Genomic DNA, 26,134 nt, shown 5'->3' on the forward strand with positions numbered 1-26,134 from the left:
AAGGTTATAAACGAAATATTGATAAACTTTGGGGACCTGGTAGAAGTTAGCCGACTTTGCTTCAACGCAACAGTATATACCGAAAATCAGAATTCTCATAGCATCACTTCCTCACTCTGTGCCCTAGTTATCGCCGGAGAAGGAGAAGCCGGCGATTATCCTCTAGTCCATCGCTGGAGGAGCAATAATCTCTACCGACGGTAACGATGTCGTACGACGATGTCGAAATTGAGGATATGGAGTGGAACGAAGAGATTCAGGCCTATACTTATCCGTGTCCGTGCGGCGACCTATTCCAGATCACGAAGGAGGAGCTCAAGCTCGGCGAGGAGATCGCGCGTTGCCCTAGCTGCTCGCTCTATATCACCGTAATCTACAATATGGAGGATTTCCAAAACGAAACGAAGAAGAACAACGAGCCTCGAAGCCGACAACCCGTGGCCGTCGCTTGAGCTGATGCCCCATCGGATTGCAATGGTGGATTTTTTGGGTCATAGCAGATTCCATGTTGGAGAAACTGGTTTTCGTTCTGGGTTTAACTGATCTCCTTATTCGGTGTTGTTTTGCGTGTAGTCCAGGAGACACAGATGAGCTTTGTCAATTGCCCCCCATACGTTTTGCCTGAAATTGAGTTTAACAAGTTTTGATTTTTTTTTTTCTGAATCGTGTGATAAATATTAAATACGCAGCTTTTGTTTTTGCTTTCTTCTTCGAATGCTATTACTTATTAGCCAGTAATTGTCTTTTTCTTTTTGGGGTTTGAACTTCAGTGATGAAGCTTTTGCAGCTCGTGTTGTACACAGAGCACATAATTACGCACTAGTACTAGATTGTATAAAAAGGTCGTCTTTTTCAGAATTAGGTGTTCTTGGTAGGTAGAATTGGTACAGCCCCCCAAATTTCCTGAGTTTTAGATCGAAATTAGATTGGATTTCTGTGATTTTACACGATTAAGTTCTTAATCTGAGTCGGAATCTCTGTAAAACAGTGAAGATTAGATGTCCTAACTCGGATTAGAGCCGAGAAAATACACTTGCTACTTTCAGGTAGACTCATCCTTGGCAGATAATGTGAACAACGATGGAGTAAAAGTTCACAGATCATTTGTCCTCTGGCTTCAGCCTGTTCCTTCTGGAAAACCCTAATCCATTGCTTGATGACTGACTGTACGGTCATTCAGATTCTTGGATGTCCACTCCACCTTCCCATATGGGTCGAGGAAGTTGATGGTTTCGGCACTTCAGTTCAAGCCGTGGTCGGATTCATGGTCAGGTTTAGGCCGATAAGTAGATGTTTTGGAGATGGAGGGTTTTCGTCGTCGTCATCATCATCACAGTTTCACACTTGATATGGGTTCTCTCTGAGAGATTTTTTATTTTGAAGAGGAAAAACCTTTTTTTATTGTTTAGATAAAAAAAAATGTAATAGTTGTAACCTGTTATTTGAGGTTCCAGGAGGAGCGATTTCACTGATTTTCACATTGTATGTAAGCATATTGCAAGTAAAGAAAGAACATAAAATATGTGAATCAACTCACAGTTTTCAATGACAATAACTCTTATTCTCTAAAATTTCCATTGAAAAATGTCATTAATCAGAATATTTATATTCAGTTATATATATAACCACTATCCATTGTAACTATAGATTATAGAAAAGAAACAAGATAAACTAATATCCATATACATATAGGTAGAAAATATTAACGTGTCTTCTTATGTTAGAGGGCAACCGCCTGTCTTGAGTCGAGATCTAGATTAATCTAGGTACTAGAAACAAATCATGTGATTAGAATATACGCTCCTCTCTCCAACTTGAAGGTCGAACTTGGGGCCGATTAGACGTTTCGCGTCTCCATTTCACCTTCACCTTCTGAACTATCAAGTTGGGTAACTTGTCTTTCTTATCTTGTCTCTGTTTCTGGACATTTTATTGGTACCACTGGAAATCATATGAATATATATCTCGCTACTCTGTGGCTCTCTGAATGGTTTTATGAGCAGAATTTGAGAACTTATTACATTTTCTCTATTTCAGGACCATTTTGGATGCAAATGTTTCTGGTGTTAACGTAGTTCCTACAGTGTTTCGTAAAATTCAAACCAATATCTTCAGGATATATATATATATATCATCAAAAGAGTTGTTTTTGTGAAACACAAAAACAGATAACAGCAAATAAAATGACTTCAAGTCACTGACAAGACCGTGAATTCAGATCAGTTGAAACACATGTTCCACTTCCTAACTTAAGATCGATAACCAGCAAGCAAAAGTCAGAAACTTTCTTGAAGCAGAAGACGAACTCGAGAGGATTAATTACCTATTCTTCTTTTCGGATGATATGAACTTTGATGGATTCAACCTCATGTCCCGTTTTCTTAAGCTCGCAGATCACTTTGTCTTCGGCCTTCAGGTTGTTCCTTCTGCAGACACGGGTCCATTCCTTGAGGCAGACGCGGTTATCCCTCCAACGCGCCCTTCTCGCGGGTATTGTCCCGATAGGGTCGATGAATGTTAGGTTTTCAGAGAACTTCAAGTTGAAGTCCTTCATCAATCTAGAAGGCACCAACTGCAGAAATGACTCGGGTTTTTAGGGATGAGCAGTCAATGATCAAGATGAGAGTTCAGAGATTGCGGAGTTTTATTATATACCAACTCGAAGTTTCTGTTCTTGAGCCCCGTCACAAAGAAAAGGTTGGAAGGATTATCCAGATACAGCTCCGGTTCTACAGCAGGACCCGCTTCAGGACGAGCCGATGATCCTTGACCTACTTGCAAAGGCCTCCTGGACTTTCCTGAACAACCCAAGACAAGGATCAGTTCACTTAAGTGATGTCTGAAAGTTTTTAGGATCAGTCCAGTTAACACATCAAAAAACGAAACCATCATCATGATGTCTGAAAGCTTTTACCTTTCTCAAGACCCATCTTACACTTCCCGAGTTTTATCGATCTTGGTGTCTGTTGAGGAACAAATTCCTCATCGGAGGTCTCACTCTCATCTTCCTCATCGTCTCTCAGAATCTCGCAGATCGCCACCTGGCCTCTCTTCTCCCTACAGGTAGAGACCCCATATATACTTACAAGAAACGTGCACGGTGCTTTATACACAAACACCATGAATTCACTAGGTTTGAGCTCATTGTCCCGAACGAAATCCGCCCATCCACTTTCGAAACATGCGAATCCATCCCTTCTGGTGAACCCGACTCTCCAGGAGTTGCCGCTTTGGTTTCTGATAATGGCTGTGTCAGAATGCGGCTGCGGTATATAGCGGACAAACCCGAGAGGGAGATGCTGCTCAAAGAAACAGAAAAATCAGTGTCAAATGACAAAACAGAACTGAAAACTGAAGAAAGACAGACAAATACGAAAGTTTCTGCTTTGGTTATGAAGAAAATTGCAGTCTTGTTTCCAACATTCATCAAATCTAAGACCCAGTGGAGAGGAAGAAAAGGATACAAACCCAGTGAATTAGTCGACAACAATGGATTCAACAGCAACAGCAAACACAGAAACAAGTGTGGACTGTAGCATATGAAACCTCCGACCAGACATTTGTAACATGTAAGATCAGTAATCAAGAACATGAATGTGCTGTCTAACACCGAAGCAAATCAGCAGATCTGCTACGCTCTTTCACTCAAAACATATTCAATGTCGCGGAAAAGCAAGACCAGCTCAAACAAAAGGAAAAAAAAACGAGGGAGAGAGTTTTTACCAAAATCTTGGAGTTGATGTGGGGAATGTAAACTTTGAAAAACTCCGGACGCTGAACCTTTTTGTCGGCCATGGAAGAGGACCGGGGAGTGTGAGACAAGAAGCTTCAAAGAGAGAGAGCACAGCAGAATCTGTCGCTATAGCTTTTCCATATTCTTTGGGGGCGATTTTGAAATATCAGTAAATTTGCGAAACAGCTTGAGTATATTTGCGAATCAGCCCCTAAAGTTTGAACTAATCTCGAAACTGAAGCTGTAATATTCGAAACATGGCTAAACATGGACTTGGTGGCGGGTAGAGGAAGAAAGAAACACAGTGCCAAGTAATGGGTTTTTGTCGTCAAGCGGCAAACAGAAAGAAATTCTATCTACTTCTTCCCCTCTTGTTTCTTTTAAGCATTTTTCATAAAAATAAATTAATTATTCAATCAATTTTTTCATAATATTGGTAAGAGTAATTTTAGGCTAAAATCAGATTTTATGTGAAAATTCACTAGCAACATAAATAAAATAAATTAAAGTACAGCCTGCCAAGGCCCACCAAAAATTTTATCAAATGTTTTATTATGAAAGAATGAGAAGAAATGCTATATTTTATAAAAATTTATATCAACCCAATCAAATTTTTATATAGTAATTGTATTTACCACATTGATTTAATCCAACCTATATAAATATCATTATTATTTATCTTAACAGTATATAATGCATTCTATTGCGTTGTAATTAATATCAAGTCTAATTTATACTTATATAAAACTCAAGAGAATTGTTTAATACAATTAAATTTAATAAATAAAAAAAGAGTTGCTTTGGGATTGACATCTGTGTATGAATCTCGTACGGTTCCCCTGACACTTACCTTTCGCCCGTTTCATTTTTCTTTATTTAAAAAAAACATATTAATAATAAAAAAAATTATTTTTTATTTCCAAAACCCTTCCGGCGCGAAAATGTGCATGAAATTGGAGGGAATGAAGAAGAAGGAATAATCTTCCCATGAATGATTATCCTTTTTCCTTAGAAAAAAAAAATCTCAGCTTTGGTGTTTTCTCTCCAATTCTCTCGCTCTATTTTTTTTTTCTTCAAGTTATTGGGGAAACTGTCGGATAAATCGGTTTCGTCGTATTAGGGTTTAGATGGGCAGGTCCAAGAGATCTAGGGTTTCGGCCAAAGAAGCAGCAGCCGGAGAAGAAGAAGAAGAAACGATTGAGATGGACAAGGATGCGCAATCCGACGAGAATAGCAAGAGAAGTCTGTATGAGGTAATCGATCAAAGACTGTCGAGTTTTTTCTTTTTTCCAGTTCGTGTGATTAGGGTTTCGTTTCGGGCTCTATTATTTGGATTTTGCTCTTTTTTTTGTCGGGTTAGTACTGGGTTTAAGGTTGTTCTACCTACTCCGTGAGTATCCGTGTTCTTGCGATTTTTGTCGTTTTTATGTTCCAAAAGAAAACGGCTGCTTCAATTCGATTGTGCTTCGGCTGTGTTGATGTGAAGAGAACAAGAGTTTTCTCTTCTAGGCACTGCCTTTGTTGGATATCAGTAAATATTGGGTTTAACTTGAATCTGCCCCCTTCGTGGTGATAAATGAAAATAATAACGGAGGTAATTGGTCCTTATTGTAGGTTCTTGGCGTTGAAAGAACTGCATCACAGAAGGAGATAAGAAAAGCGTATCATAAATTGGCATTGCGGCTACATCCCGATAAAAATCCCGATGACGAGGTAAACCCTTTTCCTGTTCCATATTTTAGCCTATTTTTTACTCTTCCAAATCTTGAAGAGTTCTGTTTCACTCAAATGAGAAATGAAATTCGTCACTTTCTTTGTTGCAGGAAGCTAAGGAGAAATTTCAGCAGCTGCAAAAAGTGATCTCAATTCTTGGGGATGAAGAGAAAAGAGCTGTTTATGATCAAACCGGCTCAGTTGACGATGCTGTTAGTCATTCTCCTACTTCTTTTTCTTCTCATGAGTTTTGGTATTAGCTGTTTTAAATATCTTTTTGGAATCGTATCACCGATTCAATGCCCACTACGCATGGTTAGCTTCTTTACGGTACATAGACATTTCCCCATTGACACTTTTCTCTCTATGTTCACCAGGACTTTTCAGGGGATGTCGTTGATAACTTGCGGGAGTTCTTCCAAGCAATGCACAATAAGGTAACACTGTTGAAAATTGACAAAGTTTGGGACTTGATGCTTTTTTTGTGTCATGCCAATTCGTAACTTCTGCTGCTGTTCTAAGGTCACTGAGGCAGATATAGAAGAGTTTGAGGCAAACTACAGGGGATCTGCCTCGGAGAAGAAAGATTTGATCGAGTTGTTCAAGGAGTTCCACGGTAGAATGAACAGGTACCACAATATCCCTCGTTTCTATCTTGTTATGATGTTGTAAGGCTCTTATGTTAATACTGTTTCCCTCCCAGGCTTTTCTGCTCAATGCTTTGTTCGGATCCCAAGCTTGATTCACATCGTTTCAAAGATATTCTAGATGAAGCAATTGCTGCAGGTAGGCTTTCGCTAGAATAATATGTCTCATGAACTTTTTTCCAACTGGTAATCATAGTTTATCCTTTTGGCATAAGAAAACCTAGATACTAGCTCTTGAGAGGAATCTCCTTTACAATCCAATTGCATGGCGATATGGCATTTAATTTTCCAATGGAGTTAATGGTTTGTAGTTCCTATAAACCGAGTTTTCGATGGTTCAATTATGTCTGTATTTACTTCCCAAATCCCAAGTCACCAATCCAAATATAGATCCAGGTCTAGTCTAGCATGTCAATTCTGTTCTTGTAAGGCTACTGGCAAGACCACTCCAATGTAATCATGGTGTAGCCAAAGTGCTATAACAACGCCACAAATTGGAAATTGAGCAAAACTAATGTGTTGTAGTGGAACATACCTGGCTTCAATTTCTATTTTTTTCATCTTCATTTGATTCAGTTATGGTGCTGCCTACTACAGGAGGATCTTGAAATGGACAGGGCTAATTCTCAACTGTCAGCATTGTTACACTGTTTTGTCTACCGTTCAGATTGTATTCAGAATGCATTCATGTAATCACATGCAAGTGTAGATTTTTTTATGATGGTTGGTGTTATATCATTGTATCCTTCTTGCAGGAGAAATCAAATCAACCAAAGCATATGAGAAATGGACGAAGCAGATTTCCAAAATGAAACCTCCTACAAGCCCCTTGAGAAGAAGGCAGCCGCAGAAGTAAGTCTCCCTCCATCTGCAATGCATATATACTTGTTAATGCTTCCTGACTTCTTGTGTCTGTCCCCATCTGCAAACACTTGTTATGCGATTAGATCATCAAAGGGTTCGGAAAGAGATCTTTACGCACTGATGTCAGAGCGGAGGGACAAGAGGAAAGACAGATTCGACTCTATGTTTTCATCGCTTGTCTCCAGGTATGGTGGAAACGCTGAATCTGAGCCCACCGAGGAAGAATTCCAAGCCGCCCAGAGGCAGGTTGAAAGGCGGAGGAAGAAGTCTAACAAAAGGAAGACAGTGAACTCTGGTTCTTGTAAATAGCTTTATTAATCCCGAAAGATTCTTGCTTTTCCTGTTTTTGGATTGTTGTTATGCTCCTCAACAGAAGAATGTGTCCTATGGCACTTGGGAGGCTAACACAGTTCATAATTACACTATACACTATTATAGTTTTCAAGAACAGAGTAATTTGGAAAATTCAAACATGGGCCAAACATAGTGATACCAAAACACAAATGGTGACACCAACCAAACATCATAGGAGAGAAAAAAAAAAGAAAGAAAGAAAATGCGAAATGCGAATAATACAAAACTGTCTTGAGGACTTCAAATTCAATTTTTACTCCGACACAAAGCAGAGGTTATATATACAATGCCAAAAAGACTCATGTCCTAATTCTATGCAACCCCTCCAGAATTAAACCAAAAAAAAAATGGTATAAGCATTTTGTACACAAAAGAATAGCCATCAAACAAAAAAAATTCCCAGGTTAAGAAAACAAAAAAAGGAAAAGAAACGAAGAAACGCATCAGTTTGATATAATTACGGATTTGCCACTCTATATAACCAAAACGGGCAGCTGAGAAGTGGGGTTCAAAAACCTTATATAAACAGTTACTTCTCCCTTATGTCTCTGAGAAGATCATCCAGCTCTGGCAGGACCGATCTGAGAAGCAGTTCGAGTATGGAATACGCCACTTGCTTCATGCATACGCTCGACTGCAAGTATGAATCAGAGCATTTCCTTCATACCCTCCCGAAGATAAGATACTCCGAGAGAATTCGGATCGAAAAAGGGGACGAGATTGTTTATAAGGCATACTGCTAGAGAATTCAGATCGAGAGAGTCACCTACCTGGGTGAAATAGAATATGTCTCTGGCGCATCTCCTGTACTGCTTCTTCCCGACTAAACCCACTAACGCTGTCGGGGCTCCATCTGAAATCCCGATGCATTAAAATTTTAGGTGTCGCCAAAAGTTAGCTATAGGCTGGAGAGAGTAACCAACTCCTCCGGATATTCAGAAACTACTCACCGAACAGGAATTTCTTTATCTCGCTAGCTCTCCGAGCGTTCTCCAATTGCTGCTCAAAAGAACTGGGTCTCGCTTCCTTCAGACCGCTGAATTGGCCAGCAATCTGGAGTGGTTTCTGATTAAAGTCGTTCCCATCGGAGTCGCTTTCAGCTACTCGCACTCGGGTGAAGAAGACATCGTTTGGCCAAAGAATCTGATTGAAATTGCAAACAATGAAGTTTGTGAGAAAGAAATAACAGAAAGAAAAAAAAAGCCTTCCACTTAGTCCCGTTACTTCTCCACCCCACCCCATGAAAGCGTCAACTTAATAAATTGACCGTGTCCACATTCATTTTTCCTGAGCAAGTTTCAGCAAAATCTAATGATTAAATGATGTCACTGTCTCCGACTCGGATTACATGACAAATAGGGGAAGATTCTTTGGTTTAATATAATCTCTAAACGAGAAAAAAGGGAAACCCAATTCTTACATCTTGAGCCCAATGGATCCCTTTAGCAATTGTGTCTTCGTTCCTGAGCCAACAGATCTGCCTCAAGAGCCAGTCATCCACAGCATCTTCCATAACCAACTGCAAGATTTGTTTTGATATCCAGAAAACTTGTCTCCTGAAAAATATTACAAAAAAAGGGGTTGGGTTAAGATCAGACTGAAATGAGGGATGGTGCTCGGCAAGGCCTACCCACATACAGCAGCATGACGTAAGCCAAAAATTGAAAAGAAAAAAAAAACAGGGTTCAGAAGAAATCCCGTAAGTCATCTCACCTTAACCAACCTCTTCTATTCAGCTGAAACACCTTATCCACTAGGTTAAGTATCGGCACACTAACATTGGGTGGCATCCACTGCATCAAAAAACAAACGGATAAGTATGGATGTATCCAGATTAGGAGAAGCAAAATGTGAATTGGTACAACCTAATCACGCCGTGAACAAAAAACTGCCACAGTGCATACGTAGATCTAGGTTAATCAACCACGATTTGGTTTCAAGCTAAACCCCAATTCAGAATCTCTCAAGGAATATCTCTCAATAAGCACTCTGGTGCAGGTAAATCGCTACATGCTAACATGGAAAATCCAGACGAGACATACATATCCAATAAAAAAAAATTAAAGAAAGTGATCAAAGAAGGGTTAACAAGCAAGAGTCTGTAGAATATGAAAGTGAGATCCCAGGCCTAATATGTTGTACCTCAGGCGGCATGCCAGTAGGATTGTGGATCAAGGCTGTCAAAGGATCGGCAAGCTGCAAGTCAAGAGAGTCCCCTTGTTCAGCTTTAACCTCACAATCATTTTCCTTCTCCGAAAGTGACTTCTCGGGTCCTCCAAGATGCCTAACAACCCCTGGTGGGAAGTTCTTAGAGTTCAACTCATTATCTGAGGGCCCTCCGGAATCAAATCTCCCTTCCACATGAGTGCTATCTCCATTTTTATCAACATCATCAGTATCAGAAGTGCTGTTCAGAGATTCAGATGTAACTTTCCTAGGAATATGAGTGCTTAGGTCCTGTACGCTTAAGGACAGGTGTCGGGCAGGGACATGATCATTTTCTTCAAGCGGAGGTCCTACAACTTTCTGCATAAGGCCATCTGAAACCCCTTTGAACTGACGCACAATGTCATCCATAGCATCATCAACGTTAACTGTTCATTTCCCAGAGTTAAATCATAATGCTGCTTTCAGTATACAGAATCCTGAACATAGTCAAAACAGAGAATAGTTCTACTGCAGAAAGCAAAAAATAAGACAGAAGCTCAAGGGGGAAAAGAAAAAGAAAAAAAACTTATAACAGCTCGAATTGAAATTGTATAAATTAAGATGCAATAAAACAGAAATACCTGCAAGAGTTCTTATCACTGATGAAGACTTTCCAAAAGAATAATTCTTCAGAAGGAAAAGACAACCATTAGATCCTCATGTCAAATGGAAAGAGAAAGTAATGACATCAAACTACAGCAACACAGTATATAAAAGCTTCGGAACAATTCACCGAATTCTAGTTAGGTGCACACCTTTGAAGATTCGCTCAGAAAATCCCAAACTTCATGCTGTTCGGCTACATTAGCTATAGACAAGAGATCCTGCAGGAAACCAAAAAGAAAAGGTAATTATCTTTCGAAAAAAATGCCAAGGGTAAATGCTCTTAAATAGCTGCTATGAGACTATAACATACTTGCAGATATTTGTCTAGCTGAATACAACGCTGATGAACAAAAGCATCTTCAGTGCTTGATGAGAATATCCTCTTAGGAGGCAAATGTAAATTGTAGTTTGGGATGTCTTTGAGCTGACGATGCAACCGCTCAAAGTTACTGTATCTGGAGGGATGAAAAGAAGGTAACACAGGTTCAGCAACAACAATTTAGTGCCTTTTACAAAGACAAAATCAAGTTAGCAGACATGTATAATGAAGTAATAGTCTTTCTTTCAACCATGCACTGATCTGATGTTCCTGCTATCAGAATTGATAAGAATTTAACCTTCTCTTAACAAACCAAGTTCTGCTTGCTGCATCTCTCACTGCAATAGAGTATACTGCAAAGGATTTTGACCCCAGTTTCTCGAAATAAGCACCAAGTACCTGCAGCCACACATTAACGTTAGGTATAATAAATCCCTCAAGAAAAGGTAGTATTCTTAGATTCACACGGTAAAGAAAAAGCTGACCATATGTATATTACATAATAAATCAACAAACGCTAATTTATCTAGATTTCTAGATCTGAAGACAATTTTAAGACCGAGCTTACCCGACATTTGAGCTTTGGAGCATGATGTCCCTCTTTGTGAAGAAAGACGTCAGGAGATTTTTTATCACTTGTATATTTTTCATTGTGCTTGATGAAATCTGTCGTGTAGAACTCTGTGATAATAGGCCCCTCAAGTCCATGCCTTCCATCAGGATGCCCTTGAAGATCAGAAGTACTGTTGGATCTCTTAAGCCTAATTTTACTTCCATCAGAAGCAGGATCATCCTCATAGATGCAGTTCTTCCCTTCGAATGAAGATGATTTATTAAAATCCTCTGCCATAGCCATCCTGTCATATAACTGATTATCAACACTTAATCTTGGGGGTAACGATGCCACTGCTTTCCCTTCAGATCCAGTAGACGTTCCAGGGATAGAGGTAAGGTCTTTCTGGTTGAGAGGTTTTTTGTACTCTTTCTTCTTATAGTTTCTTCCTTTTGTCCACATGTTTTCCAGGTTTTCAGGGGCAAGAACCTCTGTTCTCCTTTGCGTTGCTGCCTCAAGCCCACGAGCCCATTCAGCAGAATGCGGATGCATGGTCAATTGATACTTAACATATTCTGGGGATGACGTTGTCTGCTCATCAACTTTTGCAAAATTCACATCCTTTGCTTGATTCTCGAAGGATGAATGGTTCGTTGAGGCAGAACCAACACTCAGTGCTTCCCCCCCAAGCTGCTGAAAGTCTCCCTCTTTAATAATGTTGATAATGATTTCAATCACCTCATTAATACGCCTGGTGCAGGGAGAAAAATATTTAGCATTTATGGATAAACTGTTAGTGAACAGTTTGACCAAAATGTCTCGCACTGGGGAGGAAACAAAAAAACATAGCTTTTGTTTTGCCACATATAGTTCTCAGTAGTCATTGTTGTAAGTTAAGAAGTTTCAACTGCCATATATAGAGGGATAATCTATTATCCACACTTGCAATATACCCATGCAAGGGGAGTTGGGTCAAGGTAAAGCCTAAAAACTAGACGTTGATACCAAATACTGTTTACCTAGAAGACAGAGATAGTCAAAGAACTTACTCGGGGCACACTAAATTCAAAAGAGGTTGAAGTACCAAGCAAGTAACAATCTCTCTAGCAATTGTTCGAACGAGAGGGCACTGAGCTTCTCGTGGTCTGAGGACCACAGATAATATTCCAGCCACTATCCGCTGCAGAACCTGCAAGAAAAAACACCAATGACATGTAATGCAATAAAAGTAAGGGAAGAAAAGCCAACCTAATTATCATCTGATTCTGAAGTCTCCTCACACACCTTGTACTCACTCTCTGGAGACACAAGTGCAGGATAAAGTTCCCCAGAAGCCATAAGATGGTATTTCAATCTCTCATCTCTCTCCTCTGAAGACAATGTCTTCATAACATCAATGCCTATGGCAGCCTGGTTTCGTCTAAAAAGATCCAAGTGATCGCCTATCAAATCAACTATGTCCCTGAAACATTAGACACTGGTATTTTATCATCTTCAAATAAATTCCTGTCTGAGATTCTGGGGGGTCTCGTTTATAGTTCCTTTCTACTAAAAGAATTTGAAAAAGGCGACAAGTGGAAAAGGATGAAGGAATCGCACCTGGTTAGCAAGTCAACGATATTTATCTCTTTTACTCTTACAGATAATTCACCAAGAGCATCCATGATAACTGCACGAATCAGTTCAGGCGCCTCCTTATCCTGGGTGATTTCAGAGTACCACAAATCTACCACAAAATCCCTTAGGATTTTATTGATAAAATCATTTATCGCAGCCTCCACTACTGGAGAGTCAATCTTCTTCTTCCACGTTGGAGGAGGCGGAGCACTAGAAAGACGTGGATCATTCAACGACAACTTCTTGTTCGTGAGATAAGACAGATGACTTTGTCTTGGAGACGGACGAACTTTCCAGTGGAACTCAACCTCATTAGACAAAATACGTAGACCACAAACAATGAGGATTGCTACAGGAAAATTCATCCACATAGACGTGCTTGTATCTGTATCAAGAAACAAAACATGTTTAGAAGCGAAAACTACAAGCAAAAGATTAACTCGAATCAAGTCCAACAGAAACAAGGTGTTTTCGTGTCTTTTGTAAGACCATATCAGGCAACAATGTAATAAATGAAAGACAAACTTGAAAAACCAGGTTCCTTCTAATGCACCAAAACAGTCAGAGAGAAAATAGCACTGTTGTGCTCCTCTGTTCTTAGCTAAGTGGAAAAATGGTCATAGAAGCTCCTAATTTCATCCTAGCTAGCAGAAAAACGAGAGATGTTCAATGTCGCGGCGACAAATTCAACAAATACACTGAACATTGACAAACCGGAATTACCGATTCGAAACCCTAAAACAACGGCATTATGATAATTCCTACAGGGACTCTCTACCTAGAACAAGAATCCGGGACCCAGAGAACCGCGAACCTGCGAAACCGAACGCAAGACAGACACGAGAAACATGTCCTAAAAAGGTCCAAAACGAACTTACGGGTCAAGACGTAAGTGACGGCGAAGACGCACAAGCCCCACCACACGGTCCGTACTTTGGCCTCCTCGATCAGATCCTGTACCGTCTCCATCGCCTTCATTCTTGCTTTCTTTCTCTCTAACGTTCTTCTTCTTAATCTTCTTGTTTCTCCTCCTCTTCTAACGCAATCCAACGGAATCCAACCCAATCTTCATGAAATTCGATCGAATTAAGCTTCTCCGAGACGACGAGGAGAATTCCCAAAAACCGTACCGAAGCAAGTCCAAATCGAAACTGAAATTCGACGAATTTAACAATCTTGATGTCAAATCCTCCGCCGCAAGATCGTTGAGACTTTGAATCAGAAGCAATGATCAGCCATGAACGGATTCCTCCGACTATCTGGAAGTTTTTTTTCTTCTGGAATCTGTTTTTGCGTTTTTTCCTTCTTTGAATAAACAAACAGATTAAAGTAAATCCACAGATACGGCCTGGGAGACGAACGGAAGTGAACGGTGTCGTTTTGCTTGCGCGTACACGTATATATACTTGTGGAACTCTTCTTTCTTCCATGTTTCATTTTTTTTTTTTTACCCCTTTTTTCTTTTTTCAAAATTATACCTTTTTAGATTTTTTTATGAGTGAACCAAAATAATGAGAACCCAAAAGATTTTTACTTTTATGATTTTTTTTTTACAGTAAAGATAAACATCCGTGTTCTCCTTCACATAGTTAATTTGAGAGGAAAAAAAACAACAATTTGAATTCTCATGGTTTTGTGGCAGTTTGCCTTCTGCTGAGAATTTTGATAGATTTTGAAATCAGATAACAATATATAAAAATTTGAACAATATAAATACATAAAAAAAAAACCATATATTTGATTGTTTTGTCTACTTCATAATTTATTTTAAAATTATTATCCACCTTGAAATTCGCAGGCCCAAATGTCACCGAAATGGGCTCCAAACTAAATGGGCTCAACTTAAAGCCCAAAGAGAGAATTTTTCTTTCTTTGTTTGCCATATAGTGTTAAATTTATTTAGCTAACAAATCTAAATATTTTTATATCCTTCTAAACAAACACACCAACTAAGGTGACCAACTCGAGTTTCGGTTCGGTTATATTCAGGTTTGGTTATTTCGGTTATAGAAAAGCTATAATCATTCGGTTTTTATATAAATTCCGATTCGGTTCGGTTATTTTTCGGTTCGGGTTCGGTTCGGTTTTGGTGAAAAATTTAATTAAATTGTTGGTTATTCTCTCGATTTTTTCGGTTATTTTTTATTCTTTCGTTCGGTTTCGGATTCGATTTTTCGGGTTTAAAGAAATCATAACCGTTCGGTTTTGATATCAGGTTCGGTTCGAATACGATTATGTCTTATTCGATTCGGTCGACTCGATTATTCGGTTAATAACCGAAATGGCCACCCTTAACACCAACTATCAAAACATGTAATTCAAAATTTATATTAAAATATATCATAGCTTTGGGTCGAAATCCCTATTAATTAATGGGAAATAACATAAATTTGCATTACATGTGTAATACTCTTTCACATTCTTAAAAAATAAACCCTAATTAGTGCCGAAAATATAATTTTCTATGAAACGAACTTGTCTGCGCCGCTCACCGCTTTGGGTTTCCGCCGCGTGTTTCCCAAACCGCTGAAAGCGAACCAGCAAAAAGTCAAATAAATCAAACGGCTGAGATTGATTTCTTCCTGATAAGAACCAGAAATCTGACGGTTAGATAAGCCCAAAGCTTTAATCATTATGGAAAATAAAATATCTTAATAGAAAAGTGAAATAAATAAAAAAAATATCTGAATCCTTCCTTATCCACTTCACTCTCTCCTATGTCGTTCTTCTCTGTGAATATATACAAGTGAAATCACATCGTCTTCTTCAAGCTACGTTTCTGGGTTTAATCATTTCTTGTTTTGGCAAAGATGATGCGATCGGCGATTCTTCGTTCGTTTCCTGTTCCTATTGAATCTAGTGGTATCGTCAACGGCAAGGCTAAACTCGCGTCGCCGGCGAGATGTTTTCCGGCGAGATCCGCATCGGAAATACGGTGTTCGAGCACTAGACACGTGCCGAAGCTTGAACCCTTCAGTCGCGGGAAATTGGAGCGTGTCCTTAGAGATCCGCCATTGATCGAAAAGGTCGAGACCGAGCTCGCAGGTACGCGTATACTTATATATGTGTATGTGTGAGTGTATGTATCGTGTCCTTCTTCGTTGATTCTCTAGTGTTTCGAATGATCAGTCTAAGCTTTAGGTCGCTATCTACTGAGAAACCGAACGGAGATAATCGTGTCCTCGCTGAAAATTGTCGATTCGAAGGATCTCGATCAGTGTTCCTAGATATTGAATTACGTTTTTGCTCTGATTTTGCTTTCAGATTATTGTTCAACGCTTGAAGGAGACGATTCCTACAGCTGTTGGAGAGCTTACTTTGAGCTTAAAGACCTTGAAGTAAGTCGGCGGTTTCCATTTTCTTCTCTTCTTCTGTTGAATAACAACGACTATGAACAAATTGGAAATAGATAAACGTGATTAGAGTTTAAAAACATATAGTTCTTGAGATGGGATCAAGAATCTTGAGTTGATTGATGGAGTAATTTAGTTTGGGGGATAGTTCGAGCGTCAAACCCTTTGCTGATTGATAGTTAGAGCATCAAACTGATACTTCATCTATGGCGGATGTGATTCCGTTGTTTGATTCCAGAAAGAGAGCCCTAAGGAAGAAGTAGAAAAACTCATCCTGCAAACCGGTGGCGTCAAATCCCTTATCGGGTGCGTCCACGGGATCGCGACAATGCAGAAGGAGAAGAATACGAAGAACGGTTTCGGCCTAACGAAGCAATCAGACACCGAGAATGGCGGCAAAATGCATCTGCACGTCCCAGACGGATTACCCAAGTCTAAAGTAGAGATGGAGGAAGAAGAGAAGGCGAGGATGCCGGATTCCCCCTACACCAAATTGCTCAGAACGAAAGGCAAGTTCCCCGCTTGGTTCTCCCCCACTCCCGACCACGAGACAGACTGATGGCCATGAGCGAAAAACCCTAGTAAGTTTACGTTCCTTGTTCGGCAAGTAACGATTTCTGTATAGATTAGTGGTTTTGTTTTCTTGAATTGGCTTGACGGTCTCTCCAGGGTTTTCACACGCGTTGTCCATAAAAGCATTGTAATATTTCAATCCAATTTCGTACTCTTGTATACAATTTCGTACACAACATAACGAATTTAGCTTCGAAATACTTTTGGATGGTTGTAATGGCATGTAAATTTTTGGATGATCAAGAGCCAACCATCTTCATGTCTATTATAGAACCGGTTTTTGTCGGTTAATTTACAATATTTTCGAATTCTCTATAATTGATAATGTTCCGGATTCGAAGCAAATCCCCTAAACTGAAATCTCTAAATTTAGGTTTTTTGTTAAGGGAAGCCGTTGGTGATTTTGTGAATTCGAAAACCAAACAGCATATTAATAAATAACCCCTTTTGTGTCGACCCAGAAACAGCCTTCATGCCTTTTATAAACAGCCTTGGGCCTTCTCCAAGGTTTTCTCCTTCACCATGGCTAAACCACCTCCTTCTCTTCCGTCCTCCTTCTTCCTCCTCGGCTCCCTCTTCCTCCTCTTCATCTCTATTCCCTCGTTAGCCCTCACCGACGCCGAAGCTTCCTTCCTCGCTCACCGTCAGCTTCTTGCACTCCCCGAGAATGGAGAACTTCCCGACGATCTCGAGTTCGAAGTCGATCTCAAGGTTACGTTCGCGAATAGCAGGTTGAAGAGAGCGTATATCGCGCTTCAGGCGTGGAAAAAGGCCATATATTCTGACCCCTTTAACACGACGGGAAATTGGTTTGGTCCTCACGTTTGTGGCTACAATGGCGTGTTTTGTGCCCCTGCTCTTGATGATCAGTCCATCACGGTCGTGGCCGGTGTTGATCTTAATGGCGCCGATATCGCGGGGCATTTGCCTGCCGAGATTGGTTTGATGACGGACGTGGCTTTGTTCCATCTGAACTCGAACCGGTTTTGTGGCATCATCCCTAAGAGTTTCGAGAAACTCACACTTATGCACGAGTTCGATGTTAGTAACAATCGGTTCGTCGGAAAATTCCCTTCCGTTGTCGTCTCGTGGCCGGCGGTTAAGTACATCGATATTAGGTACAATGATTTCGAAGGCGAGGTTCCTCCAGAGCTTTTCAAGAAGGATCTCGACGCGATTTTCTTGAATAATAATAGGTTCACGTCCACGATCCCAGACTCGATCGGTGAATCCTCGGCTTCTGTCATCACGTTCGCGCATAACAAATTCACGGGATGTATCCCGAAAAGTGTCGGAAACATGAAGAACCTTAACGAGATTATCTTCATGGACAACAACCTCGGAGGATGTTTCCCCAGCGAGATCGGGAAGCTTGCCAATGTGACGGTGTTCGACGCGAGCGAGAACTCGTTCACAGGTGTTCTTCCGGCGAGCTTTGTCGGGCTTACCGGCGTTGAGGAATTCGACATTTCCGGGAATAAACTCACCGGATTTGTGTTGGAAAATATCTGCAAGTTGCCTAACTTGGCTAACTTCACATACTCGTATAATTACTTCAACGGACAAGCAGATTCTTGTGTCCCAGGTGGTCGGAAAGATATTGTATTGGACGATACACGGAACTGTTTGCCCGATCGGCCTAAACAACGGTCGGCGAAGGAATGCGCCGTTGTCGTGAATCGTCCGGTGGATTGTAGCAAGGACAAGTGTGCCGGAGGAGGCGGGGCTGGTTCCAAGCCCGCCACGCCGGTAAAGCCGGAAAATCCTCACGATGAATCTCCCGTGAAGCAAAGGCGAAGCCCCCCTCCTCCGCCGGTTTACTCTCCCCCACCGACGGTATACTCTCCACCACCTCCGGTTTTCTCTCCACCTCCTCCTTCACCACCACCTCCTTCACCCCCACCACCGGTCCATTCTCCACCACCACCGCCAGTTTACTCTCCACCACCACCACCAGTTTACTCCCCGCCACCACCAGTTCACTCTCCTCCACCTCCGGTTTACTCCCCACCTCCACCTCCACCTGTTTACTCTCCTCCACCACCACCGGTTTACTCTCCTCCTCCGCCACCGGTTCACTCCCCGCCGCCACCGGTTCACTCTCCACCACCACCACCGGTTTACTCCCCGCCACCGCCGGTTTACTCTCCACCGCCACCACCGGTCCAATCTCCTCCTCCTCCACCCGTTTACTCACCGCCACCACCACCGGTTTACTCTCCACCACCACCCAAACCGGTCCAATCCCCACCACCACCGGTTTACTCCCCTCCGCCACCACCCAAACCGGTACAATCACCCCCACCGCCGGCACAGCAGGTGGAGAGGCCCCAGCCGCCGCCGCCCAGCGACGAAGTAATAATATTACCACCGTTCATCGGCCACAAATACGCATCGCCGCCGCCACCAATCTTCCCGGGATACTAAGAAGAAACATATATATGTATATATAAGTACTGAGTGACATCTGGCATGGAAGACAAAAGAGAAGTAAAAGAAGAAGAAGAAGAAGATGAAGGCACAGAGGAAGAAGATGAAGAAGACAACGACGACAAGAAGAGGAAGAAGGAGAGCAATGCGTTGTAATGGAAATTCAGACAAGGAATCTTAGAACTTTGTACGTTTCATTACAAACGGTGTTTTTGGTCCATCAAAGATTTGTAAACTTTACAAAAAAAAGAAAAAAAAGAAAAAAAAAACGGTGTTCTCTGGTTCTCTTGTTGTATCATAATATTATTAACTATGGTTATCTCTAAGAACTCACTATTTTATATAGTTTTTGGTGCTTACAATTTCTTACGTTGGACCAAAATGTAAAGTTCTTGGAATTTAGTGCACCGGAAAAAAAAAAGAGAGAAGATACGTTTAATATCAAAATTCATATTTTCGATAATTGTCGTTTATGAAATCAGTTTACATATATATTTCTATATTTGAATATTTATGGTACGTTTGGTTCAAATACGAAGGCACTGTCGTTTCCAAAATCAAGATGAATAAAAACATTACAAATTGAAATAAGGGTGTCTCACAGAAATATTGCTCCCACAAAATTTTGTATATTTTTTTGAACCATCTCAAAAGTTATTTAAAAAAGAAGAAAAACACGGTCAGATATATGGACTAATAACGAAATGTTTAAGATTAAAATATTAGGTTAATGTGAGGAAAAATTAAAGAAAAAGGGATTGAACGACGACGTTTCATCTGAGAGATGCTTTAGCGGCACGTTGAAGCATTGAAGCGTAGTTTTCCGGTAAATTCTGAGAGCTCTCAGGTCAGCTAATACAGTTTCAACCTTTCTTTTTGCTTCATTTCCCACTTTTTTCCGTTTCCAGTGAACCCTAATTCTATTCTCATTCCCCCAAATCCCTAAATCGCCCCATTTTTTGGGGGGAAATCCCTAATTTGATCTCTGAGTTATCGAGGAACGATGGAGGGAGACGGGCTTCTGCACAAGGAGGAAAAATCATCCCCGAACGAAGAGCCCGTTCGAGGAGAAGAATCCGACAAGGGCAAATCTGCGGAGGCGGATGAGCCGCCGAAGAATGCCGGAGGTTGGGGCTGGGGGTTTTCCGCCTTCTCCGTTCTGTCGGACCTTCAAAAAGCTGCTGAGGAGATTTCTCGAAATGTATGGTTCAAACTCTTATTCGACCTTTCTCTGGAAATGCTTGGTTGTCGGATCTAAGATTTGTGGTAGTGAAATGCTGGTTATTAGATAATGCTGTTTACTAGATGTTGGTATTCGGTACCTGGGTTTGTTCATCTTTGATCAAATTTGTTTGTGCAAACAGGAAAAAAATGTTGTGGGTATTGGCGCCCGAAATCACGATTTTATGAGAAAATCAAGTATTGACAACTATTTCATATTTGCTTCACAAAGTTGTTTTAATTTTCCAGCAATAGTTTCTGGGTCACTGTACTGACAGTGCATACCTTGGCATCCCATGAACTAGTGTATGCGTCTACCATTTTTTATGCTTACATGGGTTCAGGTGGATTAGTGTGAGAAACGTAATGGGGGGTTTTAAACACAATTGAATATGATTATACAGTTCTACATGTTTCAGTCACTTATAGATGTCCAGGACACCAGGTTTGTTGTTGTCAAACTCTTAGAATCCTTGTTTTTTCAAATTCTAAGTGTTTGGGTTAATTATCGATGGGAAAACTGGGTTCTTGAAATAATTTCTTACTCAAGAACTTGTTAGTAATTCAAAGATCGGATACGTCATTGTGCAACAAATAACCAAATGCTTGAGCCACTTTTGGTAGCTCGTATGCCCTTTCTACTCCTACACATCCTTGATCCTTCTCCGCTTCTAGTTTCAGTCATAGAGCAGTTCTGCAAGCTTTTCTTTTCTTAAAAAATAATTATTGAAATGTAATTTCAGAATCTTATTTTTGTCTCCAATTTCGTAATATTCTGAATCCCATAGCCCCTGCACCTTCTGCTATCTCATTTTCATTGAAACTCATTTTAGCACAGTATTGATGCAAGATCATTTGCAAATAATTGTCCCTGCTTTGCTCCTGTAGGCTGCAGCAGTGGCAGAGAAAGCAGCAAAAAGCATTGCAGATTTGCAAGAGGATGATGAGGACTCAGAATCAGCTTCCAAGGAAGAAGAGAAAACTGAGGAACCTGATAAGGAGCAGCAAAGTGATGATGAGAAGGAGAAGGTACGGAAGTCTGCTCTGGATAAACTGGAGAATGCAAGCGAAGATACCCTCCTTAGCCAGGCAAGTTTTCCTGGTTCTTATATAGAAGTGGCAGCATTTGTTGTAATGAAATGGGAGATGTAACATTGTCCTCGTTCTTCCATACACCTTTTATCCTTGCAGAACTTTCTCCTCTTTGCTAATTCATGTTTGGCACAAGTTCATTTTGTCTTTCTGCTAATACATTACAAGTTACATAATATTTATGTCTTACTGCTACAGAGTTTGAAGGTTCTTGATAATTCTGTTGAGACTTTGACATCCGGAGCCTGGCAAGCATTAGGAAATGCGTGGAAAGGGGGCACAAGTTTGGTGCAGAAGTATGTTGCTTTCCTTTGTTTTCTGGTGGTCATATTTGCCTTGCAAATCTTGTCTAGGGGGAGAGATTATCCGTAGCAACTGTTTGTGTGGAAAAGTATCGGTCAAGAGAACTAACTTTATGTGCTGAAAAAAGGAGGAATGCAGTGTTTCAGTTGGTGTATTGGATTTAATGAATGTTGAGTAGTGTGCTCTGTTGCATAGAATAAAGATCTATGCGTGTCAATGTTGGCTGACAAGACAAGATCATTAGTAGACTCAGTTTAGTTACTGTTATGTTTTTGGATTCTGGTAAATTGGCGCTCTTTTTCAGTTCTTTGTTGCTTGGTCATGACCTTCCACGTGTTTTTTTTAACAGAAACTATATGCCATTTGATACACTATTTTCCGAATTTGAAAATGCATTCTTATCCCGAGGTTTTAGGGTTTCTTCATCCGGGATTGAATTCCCGGGGAAAAGGATCAAGTTACCATTTACTCACAGATGAGAGCTGCCTGCTGTGGCTGGTGTGAAAGATTCAGTTCTTGACAGCTCATGGTTTGTTTTGCAGACTTGAAAACAGTATTCAGCAAGGTGGTTCGCCGCGCACATCTGGATCTGTTGCACCGTCTTTACTGGAGGTTTGTGTTGCTTGTATCATCTTCCTTTGTTCTGTAATATTGCATTTCACTTAGTCTACGACATTGTTGGGCAGACGGGAAAAGCATTAACAGCTAAGGGAATGCAAGTACTTGAATACGTGGGCAAGGAGACTATTGATTTATTGATCACAGAGACTGGCACTGATGTTGAGAAGAAAAGAGAAGGCCTTGCCAGCGGGGATCAGCTACACGAGGAAGTGACATTCGATCGGTGCTTCTATATTTATGGAGGCCCAGAACAGCTGGAGGTGACGTATTTATCTGTGAAAGAAACCTCTTGTTTTTTTTTTCTCTCGGATAAACCTAGTATTTCCTTAAATTACGATGGATAATACTTTCAGGAATTGGAGGCGTTGTCAAGCCACTATGCTCTGTTGTTCAACCGGAGAAAGGTGAAATTGTCACCAGATCAGAAATCTCTGTATGATGGGAAGCTTAAGCAGATCCAGCAAATTTTCAGCTTCGTCAACGGAATAGGCGGAAGTAATGCAGAGTCTAACAAAGGGAAGAAGATAGAGACTGAATCAGAAACCGGTGACGATGAAATGAAGAATCTGCGGGACTCAAGTGTCAGCGAAGCTGCTGATATGGCTGCTGGGTAATTACTATTCACTATCATTCCTTTTTAGTGTATGGAATCTGCATTTTGCTTTGTCTTGTAACCCCTGAAGTGTCCTTTCTCATGGAAATCCTACTCCACGACGCAGCCAAGCCTCAGGAAAGAGACAATAGACTTTCTGAAATTTATAACCAATTCCAATCCGTATCTTTAGATTCTTTGCTAAGAAACGAGAAGGGAAGAGATTATAAACTTACACATCTACATCAAAACACGTTTTCAAAGGTGAAAAAAACATATTTTAGGATTCGCTTACCTCATTTTGATGGTTTCTTTAGCTTCAAGTGGTGTCATTAGTTTAACTCGTTGTGCATTAAGCACATTCCTTTTCCATGTATCCAATTCAATTGTGGACTTTTTTCAGGTTCGCAAACGCCTTAACTGGACTGAACAGCATAAACGATATGATTCAGAGGACTGACGGGAGGCTTGAATCTCTTCACTCAGAAGGAGTTCATGTGCGAAGACGATTTCTTCCTTTTTACTTTTTCTCCCCCGTGTGAAAGTTTTCAACCTTGTCAAAAAGAATTCCTTTTGACCGTGATGGAATCCACCGACTAAAGATTGAACCTTGTGATGCAGAGGCTTTCGGAAATGTGCTGTTTTGCAGTCACGCATCTGCTGATTCTGGGCAAGTCCATCATATCCCAAGCCAACAAAGTTGACGGCGAAGACTCTGACTTAAATATCGAGTGGCCAGAGGATCCCACTGAGAAAGCTAAAATGATTAGAGGCAAAGCGGAGTCAATGATGGGTTACGTTGAAGCCGTTGCCGAGAGCTTTATAACAGGTTGGCCCACATCTACTCTACTTTTTTCCGGCTTATAAATTTCTGAATTTCACTTTGAAATCCTCTTTGTCTGTTGCCTGTATATTACGTTGGTGAATAGTGTTTGTCATTCGTCAAAGAGATTTTTTCTATAAAGTTTACTATCTCTGGGAAAGGGAAATTTCTTAAAAAAAATACCCTGGCTTTTGGCCATTTACATGAATAAAAAGCCCTTTGCTTTTCAGTGTCTCTGGACAAAAACTGACCTCAATGGCTGAACCCTTCACTTATAAAGTTTTTTTTTTTTGGCATATTACTGTTTCTAAATGCATAAATTTCATTCCTTTTTAACTAATCTTTTTCGATCTGGACACCAATGAGATTCCTTTAGAAAACTAGATTCCTTAGGATATGGACTGAGCCAGAGATATATGGGTTTAGACCAAAAAAAGGTTGGTACTTTTTTTTGAAAACCATCTGTGTGTACAACAGGCATATCTGATGTGACAGAAGCATATGTACATGCGGCTAAAGGAATCGCGGCCAAGCCCGAGTCCAAGGATGAACACCCCAAGGCATCAACCGGTCTGGACAAAGGAAACGGCTTCACCCAACTTCTTCGATCAGACAAAACCACCGCCATTGCGAAAATCCAGGAAGGACTTCAACACCTATCTCACGTCGTGATATCTACCTCGATGCCCTCTTCCCCTTGACGCCGATCAGATTCCGGTCTGTTTTCTTTCTCCTCTCCTTTCACACTCTTGAATCTGTTTCATTTCATTTTGTAGATATTAAATGGTATCTTAGCTTCTTGGCGAAAAAGCTTCAAACTTTTTACTCTGGTTTTCTCTGCTGTTTATGGCTCTCTCTTTGGAAGTTTGAGGAGAGATCTCACAGTCAGTCTGAAAGGCAGAGAAGAGTTTAGTTGTGTGTTAGTTTTTCTTCTTCTTTTTTTGTTGTTAGGGGATAATCTCTCTGTTGCTTCCAAAGTTTTTTGCTTGGAAGTTGTTTTAGCTGTTTTGTTGATTCATGGATCTTTTAAAAAATTTACAAATATGTAAAAACTATATATATATATATATATATTGCGTGTTTAACACTATCCATCTTTTTTTTTTCGAAGACGATAAGATCGCAATTAGGAAAATGATTTTGGAAGACTCAAACGCAATGTATGGGAAATCAATAGACCTTTGCTTCAGGATTTATTAATTATCTCGTTTTCTTTTCAAATATCCGTGTGAGTTTGAAAATATAGAAACCATAATTAGAAATACATGCTATTCTTATCCACCTCAAACTTTGTCTTTGTTTTCCTAAAAAAAAAATTGGATGCTCAAAATGCTTACGAAATCTAAAATTGTGGGGACATGTCTTCATTTTTTTTTTAGCCATACTGCTATTCCACGTCAGCATAAATAGATTAATAGAATAATAGATCAGTCACCAAAAAATGATAATAGATGACTACAAATGGAAAATTTATCTCAAACATTGAAAACACGAAAAATGGATATCTTGTATATCATGTCTATCACCAACAAAATACTAAATGTCAAATTTATACACTGTTTAGAGCGATTAGGATTCGTATTGATCGTTATTATTGTATGTTTCTTATATTATCCAAAATAAAATTATAGACTATATAATATGACTAAAAAATACAACGATATTTTTATGCTTTAACAGAAAATACTACAAAATTGGTGGTGACGTGTCTGTGGTGGAGCACATGTACTGTCGCGGGATAAAAAAGACCGTACGTGGTCGGAATTACGTCCACTTTCATAAGCCAAATCCAAAACCCTATTTTGGTTCGATCGTGTTTTGGATATGCCCTCATTCATGCTTGTTTTAATTTCGTTTATTTTTAATTTTCATCATCATTACCATTATTTAAAGTAATTTAATTAATCATTTCAGATCTCTAATTGTTCAAATGTCGCATTTCCACATTTAATGTAATCTAACGAATATTTTTATATATATATATATATATATATATAATTAAGGTTTGGACTTCAAATGCCATTCGGTACAACTAATTTTATTTAGAGTATTCAGTTTACTCCACGTTTCTTATATAAATAAATATATAACGCACGTAATCATATGCTAAAAGAAGATTGAAAATTCTCGTTATCTTGTATGACTATGTCTCTATTTAATAAATTATATAAGTGTATATATATGTATTTAATATGACGTCTATATAAATAACATATATATTTTCCAAATTTAAGTTAATCCGAATAGAATTAAAAAGAAAAACAATAAAAACAAAATTTAAAATTATATTTTTAATAATATTGAAATCGAATAGAGTGAAGAAACCGAATGGGGTCAAATACGAAACTGAAATAATAACCGGATTTACATCACTTTTAAAAAATAATGCAAAAAAAAAACATTACCCAATCTAGGAATGAGCAAATGTCAAAACGGCGTTTCCATTTTTTCCTTTTTTTTTTCAATTGCATTTTTTACCTCTCTGAGTCGTCTTTCAGATTCGATTGAATCA

At 39.8% G+C, this 26,134-nt stretch overlaps 7 protein-coding genes across 8 annotated transcripts; 5 read left to right on the forward strand and 2 right to left on the reverse strand.

The window, feature by feature from the left end:
• The first annotated feature begins 95 nt into the window (after positions 1-95).
• LOC104807341 (diphthamide biosynthesis protein 3-like) lies at positions 96-723 on the forward strand. Its single transcript, XM_010532564.1, has one exon. It carries the CDS (start codon positions 207-209, stop codon positions 450-452), a length of 246 nt encoding a protein of 81 aa, XP_010530866.1. The 5' UTR covers positions 96-206; the 3' UTR covers positions 453-723.
• A 1,456-nt stretch (positions 724-2,179) lies between these two features.
• Positions 2,180-3,887, reverse strand: LOC104807340 (B3 domain-containing protein REM21). Its single transcript, XM_010532562.2, has 4 exons — positions 3,724-3,887; positions 2,915-3,299; positions 2,656-2,798; positions 2,180-2,572 (listed from the first exon to the last, which is right to left on the reverse strand). Exons 1-4 carry the CDS (start codon positions 3,793-3,795, stop codon positions 2,324-2,326), a joined length of 849 nt encoding a protein of 282 aa, XP_010530864.1. The 5' UTR covers positions 3,796-3,887; the 3' UTR covers positions 2,180-2,323.
• A 767-nt stretch (positions 3,888-4,654) lies between these two features.
• On the forward strand, positions 4,655-7,413 carry LOC104807339 (chaperone protein dnaJ 6-like). Its single transcript, XM_010532561.2, has 8 exons — positions 4,655-4,986; positions 5,348-5,446; positions 5,557-5,658; positions 5,824-5,883; positions 5,969-6,075; positions 6,150-6,232; positions 6,849-6,945; positions 7,041-7,413. The coding sequence occupies exons 1-8, from the start codon at positions 4,861-4,863 to the stop codon at positions 7,264-7,266; spliced, it is 900 nt and encodes a 299-aa protein (XP_010530863.1). The 5' UTR covers positions 4,655-4,860; the 3' UTR covers positions 7,267-7,413.
• Positions 7,414-7,527: 114 nt separating this feature from the next.
• On the reverse strand, positions 7,528-13,949 carry LOC104807343. Its single transcript, XM_010532566.2, has 15 exons — positions 13,493-13,949; positions 12,597-12,999; positions 12,282-12,459; positions 12,047-12,186; positions 11,013-11,748; positions 10,743-10,843; positions 10,436-10,580; positions 10,275-10,343; positions 10,101-10,146; positions 9,454-9,905; positions 9,025-9,104; positions 8,732-8,867; positions 8,262-8,454; positions 8,082-8,164; positions 7,528-7,945 (listed from the first exon to the last, which is right to left on the reverse strand). The coding sequence occupies exons 1-15, from the start codon at positions 13,590-13,592 to the stop codon at positions 7,841-7,843; spliced, it is 2,967 nt and encodes a 988-aa protein (XP_010530868.1). The 5' UTR covers positions 13,593-13,949; the 3' UTR covers positions 7,528-7,840.
• Positions 13,950-15,316: 1,367 nt separating this feature from the next.
• Positions 15,317-16,805, forward strand: LOC104807344 (CCG-binding protein 1). Its single transcript, XM_010532567.1, has 3 exons — positions 15,317-15,659; positions 15,879-15,952; positions 16,206-16,805. Exons 1-3 carry the CDS (start codon positions 15,425-15,427, stop codon positions 16,524-16,526), a joined length of 630 nt encoding a protein of 209 aa, XP_010530869.1. The 5' UTR covers positions 15,317-15,424; the 3' UTR covers positions 16,527-16,805.
• Positions 16,806-16,994: 189 nt separating this feature from the next.
• Positions 16,995-19,315, forward strand: LOC104807345 (pollen-specific leucine-rich repeat extensin-like protein 3). Its single transcript, XM_010532568.1, has one exon. The coding sequence runs from the start codon at positions 17,063-17,065 to the stop codon at positions 18,965-18,967; it is 1,905 nt and encodes a 634-aa protein (XP_010530870.1). The 5' UTR covers positions 16,995-17,062; the 3' UTR covers positions 18,968-19,315.
• Positions 19,316-19,754: 439 nt separating this feature from the next.
• LOC104807346 lies at positions 19,755-24,666 on the forward strand. Of its 2 annotated transcripts, XM_010532570.2 has the most exons (10): positions 19,755-20,171; positions 21,080-21,280; positions 21,482-21,579; positions 22,129-22,198; positions 22,273-22,467; positions 22,561-22,817; positions 23,203-23,296; positions 23,421-23,628; positions 24,100-24,339; positions 24,488-24,666. In XM_010532570.2, exons 1-9 carry the CDS (start codon positions 19,974-19,976, stop codon positions 24,321-24,323), a joined length of 1,545 nt encoding a protein of 514 aa, XP_010530872.1. In that variant the 5' UTR covers positions 19,755-19,973; the 3' UTR covers positions 24,324-24,339; positions 24,488-24,666. The 2 variants fall into 2 exon arrangements, with proteins under 2 accessions (XP_010530872.1, XP_010530871.1); XM_010532569.2 differs by having other exon boundaries at positions 19,756-20,171; positions 24,100-24,666.
• Positions 24,667-26,134: the final 1,468 nt, after the last annotated feature.

This window comes from Tarenaya hassleriana, unplaced genomic scaffold (genome assembly GCF_000463585.1).
Source record: "Tarenaya hassleriana unplaced genomic scaffold, ASM46358v1 Cleome13, whole genome shotgun sequence".
Lineage (NCBI taxonomy): Eukaryota > Viridiplantae > Streptophyta > Magnoliopsida > Brassicales > Cleomaceae > Tarenaya > Tarenaya hassleriana.

Excerpts from the sequence above, each read along its gene's own strand:
- LOC104807341 (XM_010532564.1), top strand. The coding sequence starts at position 207 with ATGTCGTACGACGATGTCGAAATTGAGGATATGGAGTGGAACGAAGAG.
- LOC104807340 (XM_010532562.2), bottom strand. The coding sequence starts at position 3,795 with ATGGCCGACAAAAAGGTTCAGCGTCCGGAGTTTTTCAAAGTTTACATT. Across the intron at positions 3,300-3,723 it reads ACATCAACTCCAAGATTTTG|CATCTCCCTCTCGGGTTTGT; the intron begins GTAAAAACTCTC and ends TTCTTTGAGCAG. Across the intron at positions 2,573-2,655 it reads AGAACAGAAACTTCGAGTTG|TTGGTGCCTTCTAGATTGAT; the intron begins GTATATAATAAA and ends TCATTTCTGCAG.
- LOC104807339 (XM_010532561.2), top strand. The coding sequence starts at position 4,861 with ATGGGCAGGTCCAAGAGATCTAGGGTTTCGGCCAAAGAAGCAGCAGCC. Across the intron at positions 5,884-5,968 it reads TCCAAGCAATGCACAATAAG|GTCACTGAGGCAGATATAGA; the intron begins GTAACACTGTTG and ends TGCTGTTCTAAG. Across the intron at positions 6,233-6,848 it reads AGATGAAGCAATTGCTGCAG|GAGAAATCAAATCAACCAAA; the intron begins GTAGGCTTTCGC and ends TCCTTCTTGCAG.
- LOC104807343 (XM_010532566.2), bottom strand. The coding sequence starts at position 13,592 with ATGAAGGCGATGGAGACGGTACAGGATCTGATCGAGGAGGCCAAAGTA. Across the intron at positions 10,344-10,435 it reads AGCTAGACAAATATCTGCAA|GATCTCTTGTCTATAGCTAA; the intron begins GTATGTTATAGT and ends GGTTTCCTGCAG. Across the intron at positions 7,946-8,081 it reads ACATATTCTATTTCACCCAG|TCGAGCGTATGCATGAAGCA; the intron begins GTAGGTGACTCT and ends TCATACTTGCAG.
- LOC104807344 (XM_010532567.1), top strand. The coding sequence starts at position 15,425 with ATGATGCGATCGGCGATTCTTCGTTCGTTTCCTGTTCCTATTGAATCT. Across the intron at positions 15,660-15,878 it reads GGTCGAGACCGAGCTCGCAG|ATTATTGTTCAACGCTTGAA; the intron begins GTACGCGTATAC and ends TTTTGCTTTCAG. Across the intron at positions 15,953-16,205 it reads TTGAGCTTAAAGACCTTGAA|AAAGAGAGCCCTAAGGAAGA; the intron begins GTAAGTCGGCGG and ends GTTTGATTCCAG.
- LOC104807345 (XM_010532568.1), top strand. The coding sequence starts at position 17,063 with ATGGCTAAACCACCTCCTTCTCTTCCGTCCTCCTTCTTCCTCCTCGGC.
- LOC104807346 (XM_010532570.2), top strand. The coding sequence starts at position 19,974 with ATGGAGGGAGACGGGCTTCTGCACAAGGAGGAAAAATCATCCCCGAAC. Across the intron at positions 22,468-22,560 it reads GAGGCCCAGAACAGCTGGAG|GAATTGGAGGCGTTGTCAAG; the intron begins GTGACGTATTTA and ends TAATACTTTCAG. Across the intron at positions 23,297-23,420 it reads TTCACTCAGAAGGAGTTCAT|AGGCTTTCGGAAATGTGCTG; the intron begins GTGCGAAGACGA and ends CTTGTGATGCAG.